Genomic DNA, 14036 nt, shown 5'->3' with positions numbered 1-14036 from the left:
AATACTGCGAGCAACTCGTATAAATTGTCCCTTAAATAATTGTATCGATACGATATGATTTTTGCAGAAACGTGGCCGGGCCGGCTCTGGGTTTGCCGGGTGATCCTTGGCTCACCCCTCCTGGTCTGTTGAGCGCTCTTCCCGGCTTTCTCGCTGCACCTCACACGGGATATCCCAGTTATCTAACGTCCCCGAGACGATTGCCGTCGCCGCCCAATGTTGGCGCTGTTGGAAGCGCGGTACCAGGTGAGCTTCTCTCAACTCGAACGATATTTCGAATTATCCCCAAATTGTCACGAACGATGAACTCTTTAAATTGCACGAAGTATCAGTTAAACGCAAATAAGAACGTGTAAAATTGTGGCGGGTTTTTCAGGCGGGCTGAGCGCAGGGATGACGAGCATAGGGAGCGGAGGGCACGTCCCAGCGGCGCCACCCAGCCCGCCCGGTCACGATCCGCGCACAACGAGCATCCAGGCTCTGAGAATGCGGGCCAAGGAGCACGTCGAGAGCATCACCAAAGGATTACAAATGGTCTGAAGTTTAACGTACGACCCAGGAAGGCAGTATGAACCCGACTACGGCCAAGCCGTGGCCACGCTTTTAACACCGCGGGCGTGACGAGAAGCGAAAACTACTACCACTCTCCCCTAGAACAACTAGATCCTTGGAGAAACTGGAGAAAACACTGTCCGGCAGACGGATCGACAAACACGTTCCCTCGTCCCTCTTCCCGCGGCGTCGTTTCTGGTGAAACCGAACGTTTCTATCCCACCGTTGGAAACCGTTTTTCATCGGTTATCGAGCACAACGTCGAAGAGTACGTGGACGAAGAAAGGGACGATCGTTACAATTATTAATTCCTGCGGTATAATAATCGAGAGTTGGAGGAGAGGTTTTTAATCGTTGGTTGATCGAAATTGGATCAAATTTTGTCGTGTCGTTTTTCCTCGACAAAGGGACGAAGGGAACCGTGATGCGCTCGTTCTCTCGTGACGGAAGAGACGAAAAGAAAGAGAGAAGAGAAATTTGAAATTCGCCCCATTCCCCCTCGGTGGAAAAAATCCGAGAATAATAAAATCCCAGTTTCGGTTTTGGGTGGTCAGTTTTTTTCGGCCGAACTAGTTCAGGATAACAATAGTGCAATAAACGAGACGAGAAAAAGGGGTCAGAGACATTTTTTCGTAGTGCGTTGGTACGGACGGAGGAGTAGCTGTAAGATCCAAAGACGATTCTTTCCGGTTAGAACTGCGAAGGATAACTCCATAACTTCCTGAACGATACAGCTCAGTAAGTAATATATTACGTATAGTTTTAAAGCAAGGTTTCAAAGCGTCGCGAAAAATTCGACGTCGAATACTGTTATCACGGACAAAGATTTTTATTTTCCGCGTATCGGCAGAAGAAGAAGCGAGCGACGGATATGTTCAAATATGACTCGGCCATAGATTCGTGCGAATTTTTCGTTAAGAGCCACAAGTTAAGAGTCGCGTTAAGAATGCACGGCGTGCTTCGAAATCGAACGGATCGATCTTCAAATTTGGAACACGATTTTTAACTATATCACGTTAATTCGTGTTCTAGATTTAACGAACGAAGAATTCGAATCGAAACGGGACGAGAAACGTCTCCTCCTCGATCGTCATAATTTTTCAATCGCCACATTACGAATGAAAAGTTAAAATCGAGGGGAAACGAGTCGAAATATTTGAAATCCTTTCAATTTCTGTCTTAACGCTCTTAACGCGATCAACACCAACGCTGTCATTGAGATATCGAAAAAAAAAAAGAAAAGAAGAGAAAAGCTTCCAATTTCCAAAATTTTCTCCACGGAATAGTGGAATTATCGGAACGAGACGACGAATCACGGATATGAAGGGAATGACGGTTAGAGTTGATCGTTCAAATATGCAAAGTGGCTGTATCTCGGCGAAATGAATTGGTACAAACCGCGAAGGGGTCAGTGGCCCGGCCGAGGCGATCGTTTTCCGTCACCGTGTAAACTAACGGTCTTGTATCCGAAATACGATTAGCATAATTGTTTGATAATCATGTACCTCGGATAGAACGAACGGAACGAGCGTGGACAAGGGATATTTGCTATTTTGCGGCCGACACTTGTCACTGTTTATTTTTTTTTTCTTTTCTTTCTTTTCGAACATAGAACGAGGCATGAAAATGGAATTAACGAGGAATAATTGACCAGCGAACGATCATTCGATTAATCGTCGAATGAACGTCGAGCGTCGAGCGTCAATCAGCAAAAATTTTAACGAGGCGAAATTCTTCCAGAATTTGTTTAGCGAGTCGCTCGATCGGAATAGATCGAGCTGTGCGATGAACTCTCAGAGACTAGATCAATATTTCTTGTAGCATAGAGATTCGAAGTGAGAGAGAGAGAGAGAGAGAGAGACAGAGAGAAAGAGAGAGAGAGAGTGGAAGAGAGAGAGAGAGAGAATGATGAGACACATTTTGACATAAACAATATTCTGCAGTATTAATACGTTAAGACAAAGAATTGTGCATAAAGTTACGTAATAAACGATCACGATATGCGGATACCGCCGCTTGGAAGGGACTGGCTGTATTTTGGAATCCAAGAGTTTGATCGAAAGATGAGAACGTGTCTTAATCGATATACCATGAATTCTTCAAATATTTATAAATCCTGTTTAAATTATGATTAACCATGCATTTGGATATGACAATTTATCCATATCGAATGTTCTACAAAATGTTATGTCTGTTGCACGATTTCTTGATCTCAGTTTCGAGAATATTCACAAGTCAAAGGATTAAGTACCTTGTTAAGTTTCGTCCATCAAACTGTTCGATTCCTCTGGCAGTCAGTTTCCGGAAGAAAGCGGCGGCAAGGAGCTCTAAGTAGAGGGTGAAAGAAAGAACGTAGACAGTTACCCACCCCCGGATGTCTATTTGTATATATACCTGCTCGTGATGAAATAAAATTTGATGTACATATTTAATCATACCACACGTTCGTTTTGAACAGGATCGTTCCATGGAAAAAGGAAAAAAAAAAAAAAAAAAGAAAGAAAAAAAGAAAAAAAAAGAAAGAAAGAAAGAAAGGTGGTTTCGGAGGAATCGAGGAAACCTCGAGCTTTCGAAACGCGATGAAATTGCAACTTGTTTTTTTGCGAGATCCTCTAATGAAATATCTCCCTGCCTCCCCGCCGTATCTGTATCTCGCCACTTTTCCCTTTTTTTTTTCACCTTGAGCACGCCGATCGATCGTTTCGTTCCCCCGTTTTTTCCCGCTTTTCCCGCTTCTTCCTCCGAAGGGACCGCTCTCTCTGCTCCGATCGATCGTTTCGTTTGATGGCGACGCGTTAATAAAGCACGAATTAAAAAAAAGAGAGAGAGAGAAAAAGGATGAGGAGGGGAGGGAAGAGAGAGAGAGAGAATCGAGTGGAGAAAAAGGAGAAAAGGAAGGAAGGAGGACCCAAAGGTCCCACGGATTTTTAATTGTTTCCGCGCGAGGCCGCGGCGTATTTGTTAAAGAATTAGCATTTCAAAGAACGATTTCAATTAAGGCTTAATTAATTTCGCGGAGAACGTAGGAGTTGAGGCGCGCCTCGTTGTTCGCCTTACTTTCGACTTAATTGAAATCGAAGAATGAATTCTGCCAGTCGAAAGAGTCGGTGGAAGAGGAGGGGAGGGGATGGAGCGGGTTGAAGGGGGGGATGAAAAACGAGAGAATTATTAAAGATCACCGGGACGAATGTTTCGATTTGCGTGGTTGTTATATTTAATGGAGGTTGACAGTTAAATGTTTTTTCTATTTTTCTATTTCTTTTTTTTTTTTGACGTGTTCCAAAGTGTTGGACTAATTTCAAAACTTTTGATCGCTCGTGCGCAAATGTAATTTGCCGATTAAAAAATGGTGCATCGTGAAACGAAGGTAAAAACAAACGGGACTGAAAAGGGAAGCATTTTTTTTTTTTATTTATACAAAAAACAAAGTTTCAATCTTTTAACGTTTCCGATTGATAAATTGGCACTCGTCGTCGCCCCCTTTTTAAAAATCAAAAAAAACCACCATCTCGACAATAGCCTCGAACCACCGTCGAGGTAGAATCATAATCGAAAAACTCGTCTACCACCCCCGTAATTCATGCCGTACAAAGGGTCTCTCGCCAGCCCTTGAAAACGAGGAGAGAGAGAGAGAGAGAGAGAGAGAGAGGAGGGGGAGAAAGGAAAAATAGGGAAGAAGGGAAAAAAAGTGAAAGCGAAAATCTGCAAAACTGCATAAATCAAGGGAGGGAGAGAGAGAGAGAGGGAGGGTGCGAGAAGACGCGCTTCGGCTGGTTATCTTTTTCGAGGGTGGCGGGAAAAAAAAGCGGGGGCGGGCGCGGTGACGGGGCGTGAAAGGATTCGACGTTAACAGCACCAACAACGCCGGCTCGCTGGAACAATGGTGCTGAATGGTCCCTGAAACGATTAGGTATTCCAATCGTCGCGTTAGGGGTCGCTGTGAAGTGCGGCAGAGAGAGAGAAAGGGGCTGGGAAGGGGCCGGCGGTAAGAGGGTGGCAGAACTCGCCCAATAAAATGGTAATTCCTGTTTGCAGAAGTTAACCATGCGAGCGAGCCTGGAGATTCGAGTCCATGCGTACTCCCTAACTCCAAAGACTAATAATACTCTCGGGGCCGAGAAGTGAAGAGCTACCGACAGTGATATAGTTGTACGAAAGGCACGAAAGACCGTGAAAACGCTCGTGTTTGGCCGATGATCTTCCAGGCTCTTGGAATTTTAGTTTGGAAGTTTATGCGTTTCCGTATGCGCGCGTGGATGGATCGAGGGAGGGGAACTCACGATCGTGTCGAAAAAAGAAAAAAGAAAGAGAGTATAAAAAAAAATAGGAAACTTTTCTCGATTAGCTATCAACAACTACGGGATAATAGGGTGACGACCGCGAGAATCAGAGTTTAATTTAGACAGTTACTCTAATTTAGAGATATTCTAAATTTCGTAGAACGATTACTTGCTAAGAGGATTAATTAATTACAGTTTGCCTGCGTCTGTTTATACGATGACTTGGAGGAGGATCTTGGTTGTGGTAATTGTTTCACGCCGAATTCATCGGTCAGCAATAACGCGTATATATATATATATATCGCGTTAAGCGACATCATCGAGATTGAAGGCGACTGGTCTCCACGGCAATCTCTTAAGGGCTGAAATTGGCACGGAAATCGTGGCTTTATTAAATTTGTTTAGAGACAGGTAAGGGGATGGGGGTGGGGAGGGGGATGGGAAGGAGATAGCGGTTGAAAGAGAGGGCTGGCGAGGAGGACCTAGATTCTGGCCGAGCCATCCTCGTCTGTCTAATATCGCTCGATGCCTGGCCTACCTAACCTTATTGCCTCGACAAAGTAAAGAACCGACAAGGGAACCGAATAAGACCAGTTTAGGGCCAAGCAGATCAATGAAACACCAAACCAACGGAGCGGAACGCTCAAACAATCCCCGAAGACAATTCGGTGGCTACGATGGAAATGGATACCATACCGTATCGGGAATGATGGCTCAATTCGAGATCGAAGATTGCAAATCTAATTTTGAGATTGCTATACGTCAATTTGCCAACGATTCTCCAAGATGATAATAATAGTATTTCGTTTTGATTTTCATTCTTTTTTTCTTTTTTTTTTTCTTTGATTTTGTTCCCCTGCGAAGCGAAAATTACAATTATAAGATAATATCGAGGTAAATGAATAATAAGAATTAAAATAACGTTTAAAATATTTAAATATTTTTCTGAGAGAGATATATATATATATATTTAATAAAGATGACGCAAAAATATTGAAATATTATAATGAATAAATTATATCGATTGAATTCTCAATATCATCATCGAGACAAAACAATCCTCTCATACGCTTAATTCGATCAAGAATAAAACGAGTATTGATTAAGAAACACGGGCGAAGAGATTATTTCAATTCTTCAGTTTCGGAATGCCAACCATTTAGCGTTATTAATTAGAGGCAAAGTCATTCTAAGTTGGCAAGTACATAAGCCGAAATAATATTTGCACGGGCGTTCATTAGACGTGGCAGAGGGCACGAGATGGCGCCGCAAACGGGTTGGATTCTCATTAAAATAACCTTGCCTTTCCTTTTCGCCCTTCCTCCACCCTTGCGCAGCCTACCTACCTACCTAGGTCGTGGCACAGACCAAAGGAGGAGCGACAGAGATAGATGGATGAACGAAAAGAGGGACAAGCGAAAAGAATAAAACGACAAAAGGAGGGGATGAACAAAGTGAACCCAGCCAGTCACCCTTCCTCTCTGCCCTTCCCTCTCTCTCTCTCTCTCTCTCACTCCCTTTCCCTACGCGCGCCTCCACTTTTCCTTCGTTTTCTCTCCCCGTCGTTATTTAGCGGAACGAAGACAACAGCAGAAGGAGAAGAAGGGTGGTCGGAAGGGGTGGCTGAAAGTGGGGAGAACGAGTTACGGGGGTAGTTTGGCTACCACTAGGTAACTTAAATGAAAGTCGCGGTTACCCCCTTTAACGCGAAAATACGCTCAGGGAAAATTTCGTTTTTTCACCCTGATTAATGTAATACCCGACGTTGTTGCTGCCGCTGCTGGCCACGCTAATTGGTCATTCTCCGCTCGCCTTTGACTCTAGCCTCGCCACCACCGCACCGCGTCCAACACCACCGCGTCGGGGAGGAACAACGCAGGAACCGCGCGCACCACCGTCGTCGTTCCTCGACCAAGTCGTGTCCTCCTCCCTCGTGCCCTTCCATCGCGGGAGGGAGGGGGGGACTGAAAATAAATTTTCCCCGCATGGCGGATTAAAAAAGGTAGCCGCGCGCGAATCTGCGTCTGAAGGAACCGTATTGCGGCTCGAGTTCTCGCAGCAAATTTTCCACGCGGTACTCTCCAAGCGAGAAGTTAAAACGAGTTTTGCCACAGCGCGGCAGAGAAGAGGGGAACCCTTTATCAGGTTTCAATTTAAACGAGGATGATTTATTCCCCGGCTACCGTCCACTATATATCCATCGTTTCCTTCTTGTTCGCTTTGCGCGTTCCTTCTGCCCGGAGATATCGCGTTTTTTTAATTAATTGATATTATCATCGTTCCAATTGTTCCATCCGGACGATGAAAATAGGTTCGAAACTTTCGAAATCAGAAAAGCGAGAATGAAATAAATAAATATCGAACATTCGATTTACACGATTGCGAACGGAATCTTCGGACCAGGTCCAGCTTTGAAAATGTGGTGCTTTCTTCGCAACAAATTCGGAAACTTGGAAATATATATCGGCACAAATATAATCTTGCTTGCCAGCCAACGTTCAATCGAAGATCGAAATCTACGTTTGCGAACGAATTTATTATTATAATACTGCCGAATGATAAATCCGTTAAAAGGTTGTCGTAGCGCCTCGCATCGGTGTAATTTTTCACGTAGCGCCACACACCCATGGTGGGGCGCGTGCACACACAAACGCGCACCGGTCAGCCGCTATTGCGGCAACAGCCAGCAGCGTTTGCCTCTTCAATTTCGCCGCTCGTCGAACGTCATAAATTGCGACGTAGCATAATAAAAGGATAATAAAGTCCTCCGCGGAGGTAGCGTCGCATCGGCGCTTTAATTAAACAATTTCGCCAGGTGGATGGCCGTTGGTAATTGGAAAAAAGTCCGCGGAACCGGGTATCGGTATCGAAGGGCGACTTCCGGCCACGGATCACGGCTATTGGGCAGGGGTTTGGTCACGGGCGCATGAGAGGTTGGGTGACGGAGGATGTGCACCAGGTGCGGGAACAAGGGGGGTTCCGATTGGCGGTGGTACAGGGTGGTGGTGGGGTGGGTGGTGTGTGGGGGGAGGGAGGGGTTGGATCGGTGGAGAAGTTCCGAAATGAGTACCCGTGCAAATACGCCAGGATTGTTTCTGCCGCTAATTGCTCGGTTTTTTGCAGGGGCTCGGCCAACAATCGATTTGCATTTCAAAGGTAGTCCGGCATAAAAATAAAATGCGCCCCGTTAAAAGTTGACTGGCGGCGGCGTGCGGAGTTGTGTGCGTGGCCGATACGTGTATCTTCCCGATCCTACGTATATTCACGCACACTCGCGGCCTGGGCCGCTTGCGAACGACAAATTGCATAAAACTCGTGCCGGATTAAAGCCGTCGATGGAACAACGTCGATTCGCGCTTTTTCCGCCCACCTATCGCCCGATTCGGTCGAACGCCGCGATTATATTCGCGAATATGATGCCCCCTCCCCCGCCTACCCTCTCCTCTCCTCCCCTCCCCCGCTTCCCCGAGTCTCCAACTTCCCGTTTCGTCGACTCGAGGATTCGTGGTTTTAGGTGGTGCCTTCGAACGATCGGCGTTACGCTCGATTTCGCTTCGGGGGAGGATTTTGAGGAAATTGAAGTCTATTATAAGTTAAATTGAAAGATATTGGATAATAATCAGGAATGGATGGAGAGAGAGAGAGAGAGAGAGAGAGAGGAGATTTATTTTATTTATGATGAACAGATGTATTAATCGTTGAAAATATATCTTTTTTTTATCTTTATTCTTTGTTCGGAGATGAAATATTTTTAAATGATCGATCATTACGTATCGCAAAGGGTGTTACATTAACTGGTGATCAAATTTAACGCGCGAGGACTCGAAAGGATAGAAGATGGGAAGGAAGGACGAGCAGGACGGGGGGAGAGATTTGGAAATCACAATCCCCGCAGAACGAATATTTCGTTTCCTACGTCGCAGGGTGGCCGTACAGTATTTGATTTTACGCAGTACGCGTCGGGTGGTTTCCACGAACGTTAATTATCACTGACCACCTACAGTCCCATTACATTCCAATCGACCCCTTAATCAACGCATGATTGGTGTACTAATTGATTGCTACTCCGTAATTATAACGGTGCACTGGCAGACACCGGTATCGAAACCTCCAAGCATTGAGAAGCGGTTACTTGGAATTATGCGCAATGAAACTGGTTATTGGGAACAAAGCATTGCATTTCTGTGAAACCTTTGTTCCATCAAATGGGCGGAAAAACGTGTATGTTTTTCTAACGCAAAAAATAAATCCTAAAAATCATATATATTTTTTTTTTTCCAAATCGTTGAAATTCATTTTTATTTCATAGAAAGCAATTACTTTTTTAAATTAAATATGAAAATGAAAATAAAAATAAAAAAGAGGAAGAAAAGACAAAAAATGATACGCGAGATAAATCAAGAGGATGACTCAAATTTCATCCCCTTCTTTTTAAAAGATCGTCGAGCCAAGTGGTGACGCGTAACAGCAAGAACTCGAACAAACTGTTCCATGCGTTGAAGGATCGATAAAACGTCGGCAAAATTTTACCATCAATGGTAACTTCGTATTGGCGTCGGATAATATAGAGTATATACTTTACCGATAAAAGTTTCGTCGATAAAAAAGTCGTCGATAACGATCGAAATATATTCTTTAAAACTTTAAACAGAATTTGATCAAAATTTCCTTCGTTTTCGGTGATTTCTATCCCGGAATTCGTCACAAAACTTTAACACGTATCTCAAAAAATAGAATCAAACCGATTGAATTAAAATAAGAAGAATACGATGAACGAATACGTAAGTGCGTTATAAGGACATTAAAACGCATTGTTTGTAAAATTTCATGTCGCCGTATATTCGTTATTACATCAAATGTCCATGCCTCCAATTATTCGAAATTATCCGTATAGAAATTAATCCTATTGACACGCGGGTAGTTCCGATCCCACTCGTTAAAACGGTTCTAATGAAACGCCTCCCGTTCTCCCTCTCTACATCCACCATAATCGCGCTGTTTACAATTAGTAACATTAATTCGCCATGATTTCCAGTCCCGTATACGTGAGAGAGGCTCGCGAATTTGTATAGAATTTCATTAAGCCAACGGTTAGCCACTCATCGAACCATAGAACGTAACCGGTGGTCGGATTTGTACCAATTATTAGAAAATGTATATACAAGCGGCTTTGCGCGATCCACGTTCCGTTTGGCAAATATTTGACGGCTCTCCATTGGACACCTCCAACATTCCGAATACCTTGCATATTCACGGATATTTCTATCTCGAATAAATTCAATCAATCTCCACCTCCTGCATGCACGAAACTTAAAAAAAAAAAAAAAAATCCTCCGATTCAATGTTTCTTCCAACGCATAATTTTTTTAAATTATTTCCCAACGAAAACATTTCGAGTTCACGCGAATCGAAAAACAAAATCAGCATCTCCATTCTTCCAACGGATGAAAAACAGACGTAGTAATTGGAGGATAGAGTGAACTTGATCTAAAAAAATCAATCCGTCACGTATCTTTAAACCCTTTCCCGTAACCGAGGAGGATCAATGTCAAGGCAATATACGAAACGAATACCCCTCTCTCCCCCGTCCCAATACATAAACTATAATCCGGCGATGCCACGTCGACCAACTTGCTCTCTTCCTATCAAACGATCCCGACGAAATCATCCCCCTTGTCCGAACGAAACGGAGTCATCGAACGTACGTAAGGGTCGTACGCGTTGGCCGCAAATCAGTATCGCGCGCGATGACACAAGGACGAACCGGGGCAGAACCTGCAATTCGAAGTTTTTAATAGAGATTTGCACCGGCCGGCCGGGCCAAAGAGGTCGGTATAATCCAATAGGGCCCCATTGTCTGCCCGTTCTACGGACACAACCAACCCCCTTCGTTGCTGCTCGCCTCTATCTCCTTCCCTTGCACGCTCTCTTCCCGCTCGGTTCTCCGCCACCACACCACCATATCCATAGGAACACGGGCACAAAGACGTGTTCCCATGTATATGGATGCGACACTGCACTGGGAAGCAATGCATATTCAAAATCCAGCCGCGGGCGGCTTGCCAGGGCAACGGAGTCTCTTGTTTTGCTACAGGCATGGAGCACGAGTCCGCAAATTCGGTTACTTCATTTTGAGCCCTGACCACCCGACCACCACCCCTTCTGGCCCACCGCCCGACCCCACCTCCTTTTACCTTTCACCTCCTCTGCCGTCACCGTTCCTCCTCCTCCTCCTCCTCCTTCGCCCCCTCCCCCCGCTCGCGTAGAACGCTACGCGTTTTAACCCCTCGGCGTATGTCCGGGGTTATGAATTTTAATAGCTTTACGCCGCGCCACGTGGGGGTGGTAGGAGAGGCCACGGGGGTGGCTGGAGGGTGCAGGCTCGTGGGCGCGAGCTGGTAGTAGGGTGGAGGGTAGTAGAAGAGGAGAAAAGAGGGAGGCGGTGGGTGCTGCAAAAATGGCGGCGAGTTTTTCGCCCGTCAAATTGTCGATAGATTAGATTAGAGAAAAAAATGCGCGCGTGTTGCGCGCCTCTGTGTGTCCTCTCTCTGTGCGCCGCCCGATGACAGAGAGGGCCGGGAGGATCGGGGGCCGGCGCAGGGGGAAGAAGGAGAACGCGAATAACGCTGACGTCGCCGTTCATAGGCGGTTCTGACCTGTACGCGACACGTTTTTCCGACCGGTTCCGTGCTTTTTCTCCTATATTCTCTCTGCACTCTGATTTTTTTCGGGAGGAGGGAGATGGAGGGGCGGCGGGCACGCCGAGCGATTTTTGTTTCGACGCGTCTCGCTGCGACGTGGAAAAAAATCCCAGGCATCTTTTTTCCCCAGGAAACCCCGTTCCATCCTCCTTCGCCTCGTCCCGTTTTTATCGAAATTATCCTTTTATCCCGCGTCGCCCTCGCGTTTCGTTCTTCTTTCATACGAGACGATCTCTCTTTCTTTTTCCTCCTTTTTCCTTTTTCAAATTTCGTCAAGTATCAAGTATCAAGTAACGCGTGTCTTGGAAATTTTTCTAACAATTTAATCCCAATAAATTGATCGATTTTCGTCTGTCGAGGCTACGCTAGAGAGGAAGAGAGAGAGAGAGAGAGTTGGGATCGGTCTGGAAGATCGGCTTACGCTCGATCCATCGTTCACGTTATAACGATCGCGTGCAAACTGGCGGTGGGCGGTGGTTTAAATCGTGACGGAACGATTCGAAAATTTCGAGTACCACCCAGGGGAACGGTTTGACAATAGTAGCAGCGGCCTCATCAAGTAAAATCATCGTCACCAAAACTCGCAGATGGCTAAACGTAACGCGTCCCAACCCTCTTTCCCTCGCCGCCAGGGCAGGGGGGGGATCAGCACCGCCGTTGCCTCTACTCCCCCTCGCCCCTCCCTCCCCCTCCCTCGCTTGCTCCTCCCGCTCCACCCCGCACCATTTTCAGCCCGCGTCACATCCTTCCCTCCTCCAATTCAGCCGCGTAATCTACTTTTCGTTTTGACCGTGAATGTCGTTAGCACGTTATGAAACTCATTAATCTCGCAAATACTGGCCCAACAATTTCGTGCCGCGTAAACGCACCATTGAATTGGTTCCCGGCCGCTCTCTAATGGCGAAAATACCGCGGCGCCTCTCTTTCTTTCCCCGCCGATTTCTCATCAATCGTCGATACCCACCTTCCACCTCCTGCAAAAAAAAAAACACCCACACTTTCCACTTATCAAGCCCGAAATTTTACGCGTGATCTTCATTTCGTTCTTTCTTTTTTTTTTTCCTCTCGCCAATTGATAATAACAATAACAGAAGAATTCGCGACGGATAAACTATTCGCGCGATTTCGATCGAATAATTAAAAGTGATGATAGTATCCGTATCGTTTCCTTTAAGAGAGAAAAAAAAACGCTGGTCCTCGAAGGAATATCGAAGTCAACGCGAAACGATAATGGGAACGAGATGGTTGGAAACGCGTTTAAGGAGGAATTACCGTGAGAAAGGGTCCGCGGTGGCGTCCGATTCAGAGGCATCCATCTCTGGAAGGATATCCCCTCGACGCGGAGAAACACCCGCGCCCAGCCAGGTACCGGTAATGAACTCTTCAGGATCTCGAGGGATTTTTCGTAAGTACCCGCAACCTCTTTTTTCCTTTTTTTTTTCTTTTTTTTTTCCCTCTCTCATTCATTCTTCCTTTCTTTTTCCTTCTTTTTTCCCTTTGACACCTTGAATGGTGTTAGTTCTAACGCCTGTAGATCAGGGCCCGGCCAGGCCACTAAGACCGTTGTGGAGGGCTATCCGCCGAATCCGGATCCCCGAGTTTCGCAAATTCGGTTCATTTGCCGCATTGTATGCGGCTTAAAAGAGAAATGAGACCCTCTCGAAAATAGAGAGAGCGAGCGAGCGAGCGAACGAGTGAAACGACGACGGGTGGAAGAGGAGAGGGGGTGAAGAGCGGGAGAGAAGATCGACCGAGGCATGGAGATAGACGCGCGGAGACGCGAGATAAATCGTGGCAAAGAACGTTGAAGTTTACCGACGAGTGCCTCGGGAGCCAGCCAGCCAGCCAGCCAGGGGTGGACCAGCCACCACTTGACACGCACCTTCTGATGCACTTGTGTGTCTGCGCCGAGCGAACGTGCTCGTTTGTCGGTTTTGCCATCGTGAGAAATGCAAGAATCGGCGAAAGAAAGGAAGAAAGAAAGAAAGAAAAAAAGAGAAGGGAGCCATTCGATGGATCTTGACATTCCTTCAATTCCTTAACGCGTGTTCCTCTCTCCATCTATCCATCCTCTTTTTTCAAATCGTTTTCGCGATCGAAGAAATACAACAGATGGATATAATGAGGAGGGGAAATCGTGGATCGTGGCATGGATTAGAATGATTATCGATCAGACGATACGAATTTGGGAAACGAGTTGTTGCTAGCAGGTTGACACGGTTATAGTTATGCCGCGATACCGAAGTTCGGTAAATTAACGGGTAATGCGATTAAACTGCCCGTGAGATTAGAACTTTGTTAATTGGTTGCCACGTATGACATATGGCAAAGAGATTAATTTATCGTTACTTAGACCGTGCCTGACCGTTTCAACGGGATTACTTCGCGTTCATTAACATTTCGTACATTTCTTTTTTTTTTCCTTTCATCGAATCTCTCGAAGAGAATTCATCTTTTTTTCCTTCTTTTCTCGTTTTAACACCGTTCCTTGTTCGGAACGGTA

General features: G+C 45.7%; 1 protein-coding gene across 1 annotated transcript in view; it reads left to right on the top strand.

Moving 5' to 3' along the window:
- Positions 1-2989, top strand: part of LOC724196 (retinal homeobox protein Rx1) — a 36842-nt gene extending 33853 nt beyond the window's left edge. The window contains exons 4-5 of the mRNA XM_001119966.5: positions 68-246; positions 377-2989. Coding sequence (XP_001119966.1) covers positions 68-246; positions 377-540 — 343 coding nt within the window. The 3' untranslated portion in view covers positions 541-2989. The remainder of the gene's footprint in view (positions 1-67; positions 247-376) is intronic.
- Positions 2990-14036: the final 11047 nt, after the last annotated feature.

Source organism: Apis mellifera, linkage group LG1, assembly GCF_003254395.2.
Source record: "Apis mellifera strain DH4 linkage group LG1, Amel_HAv3.1, whole genome shotgun sequence".
Taxonomy (NCBI): domain Eukaryota; kingdom Metazoa; phylum Arthropoda; class Insecta; order Hymenoptera; family Apidae; genus Apis; species Apis mellifera.
This window is presented reverse-complemented; position numbering and strand designations above follow the sequence as displayed.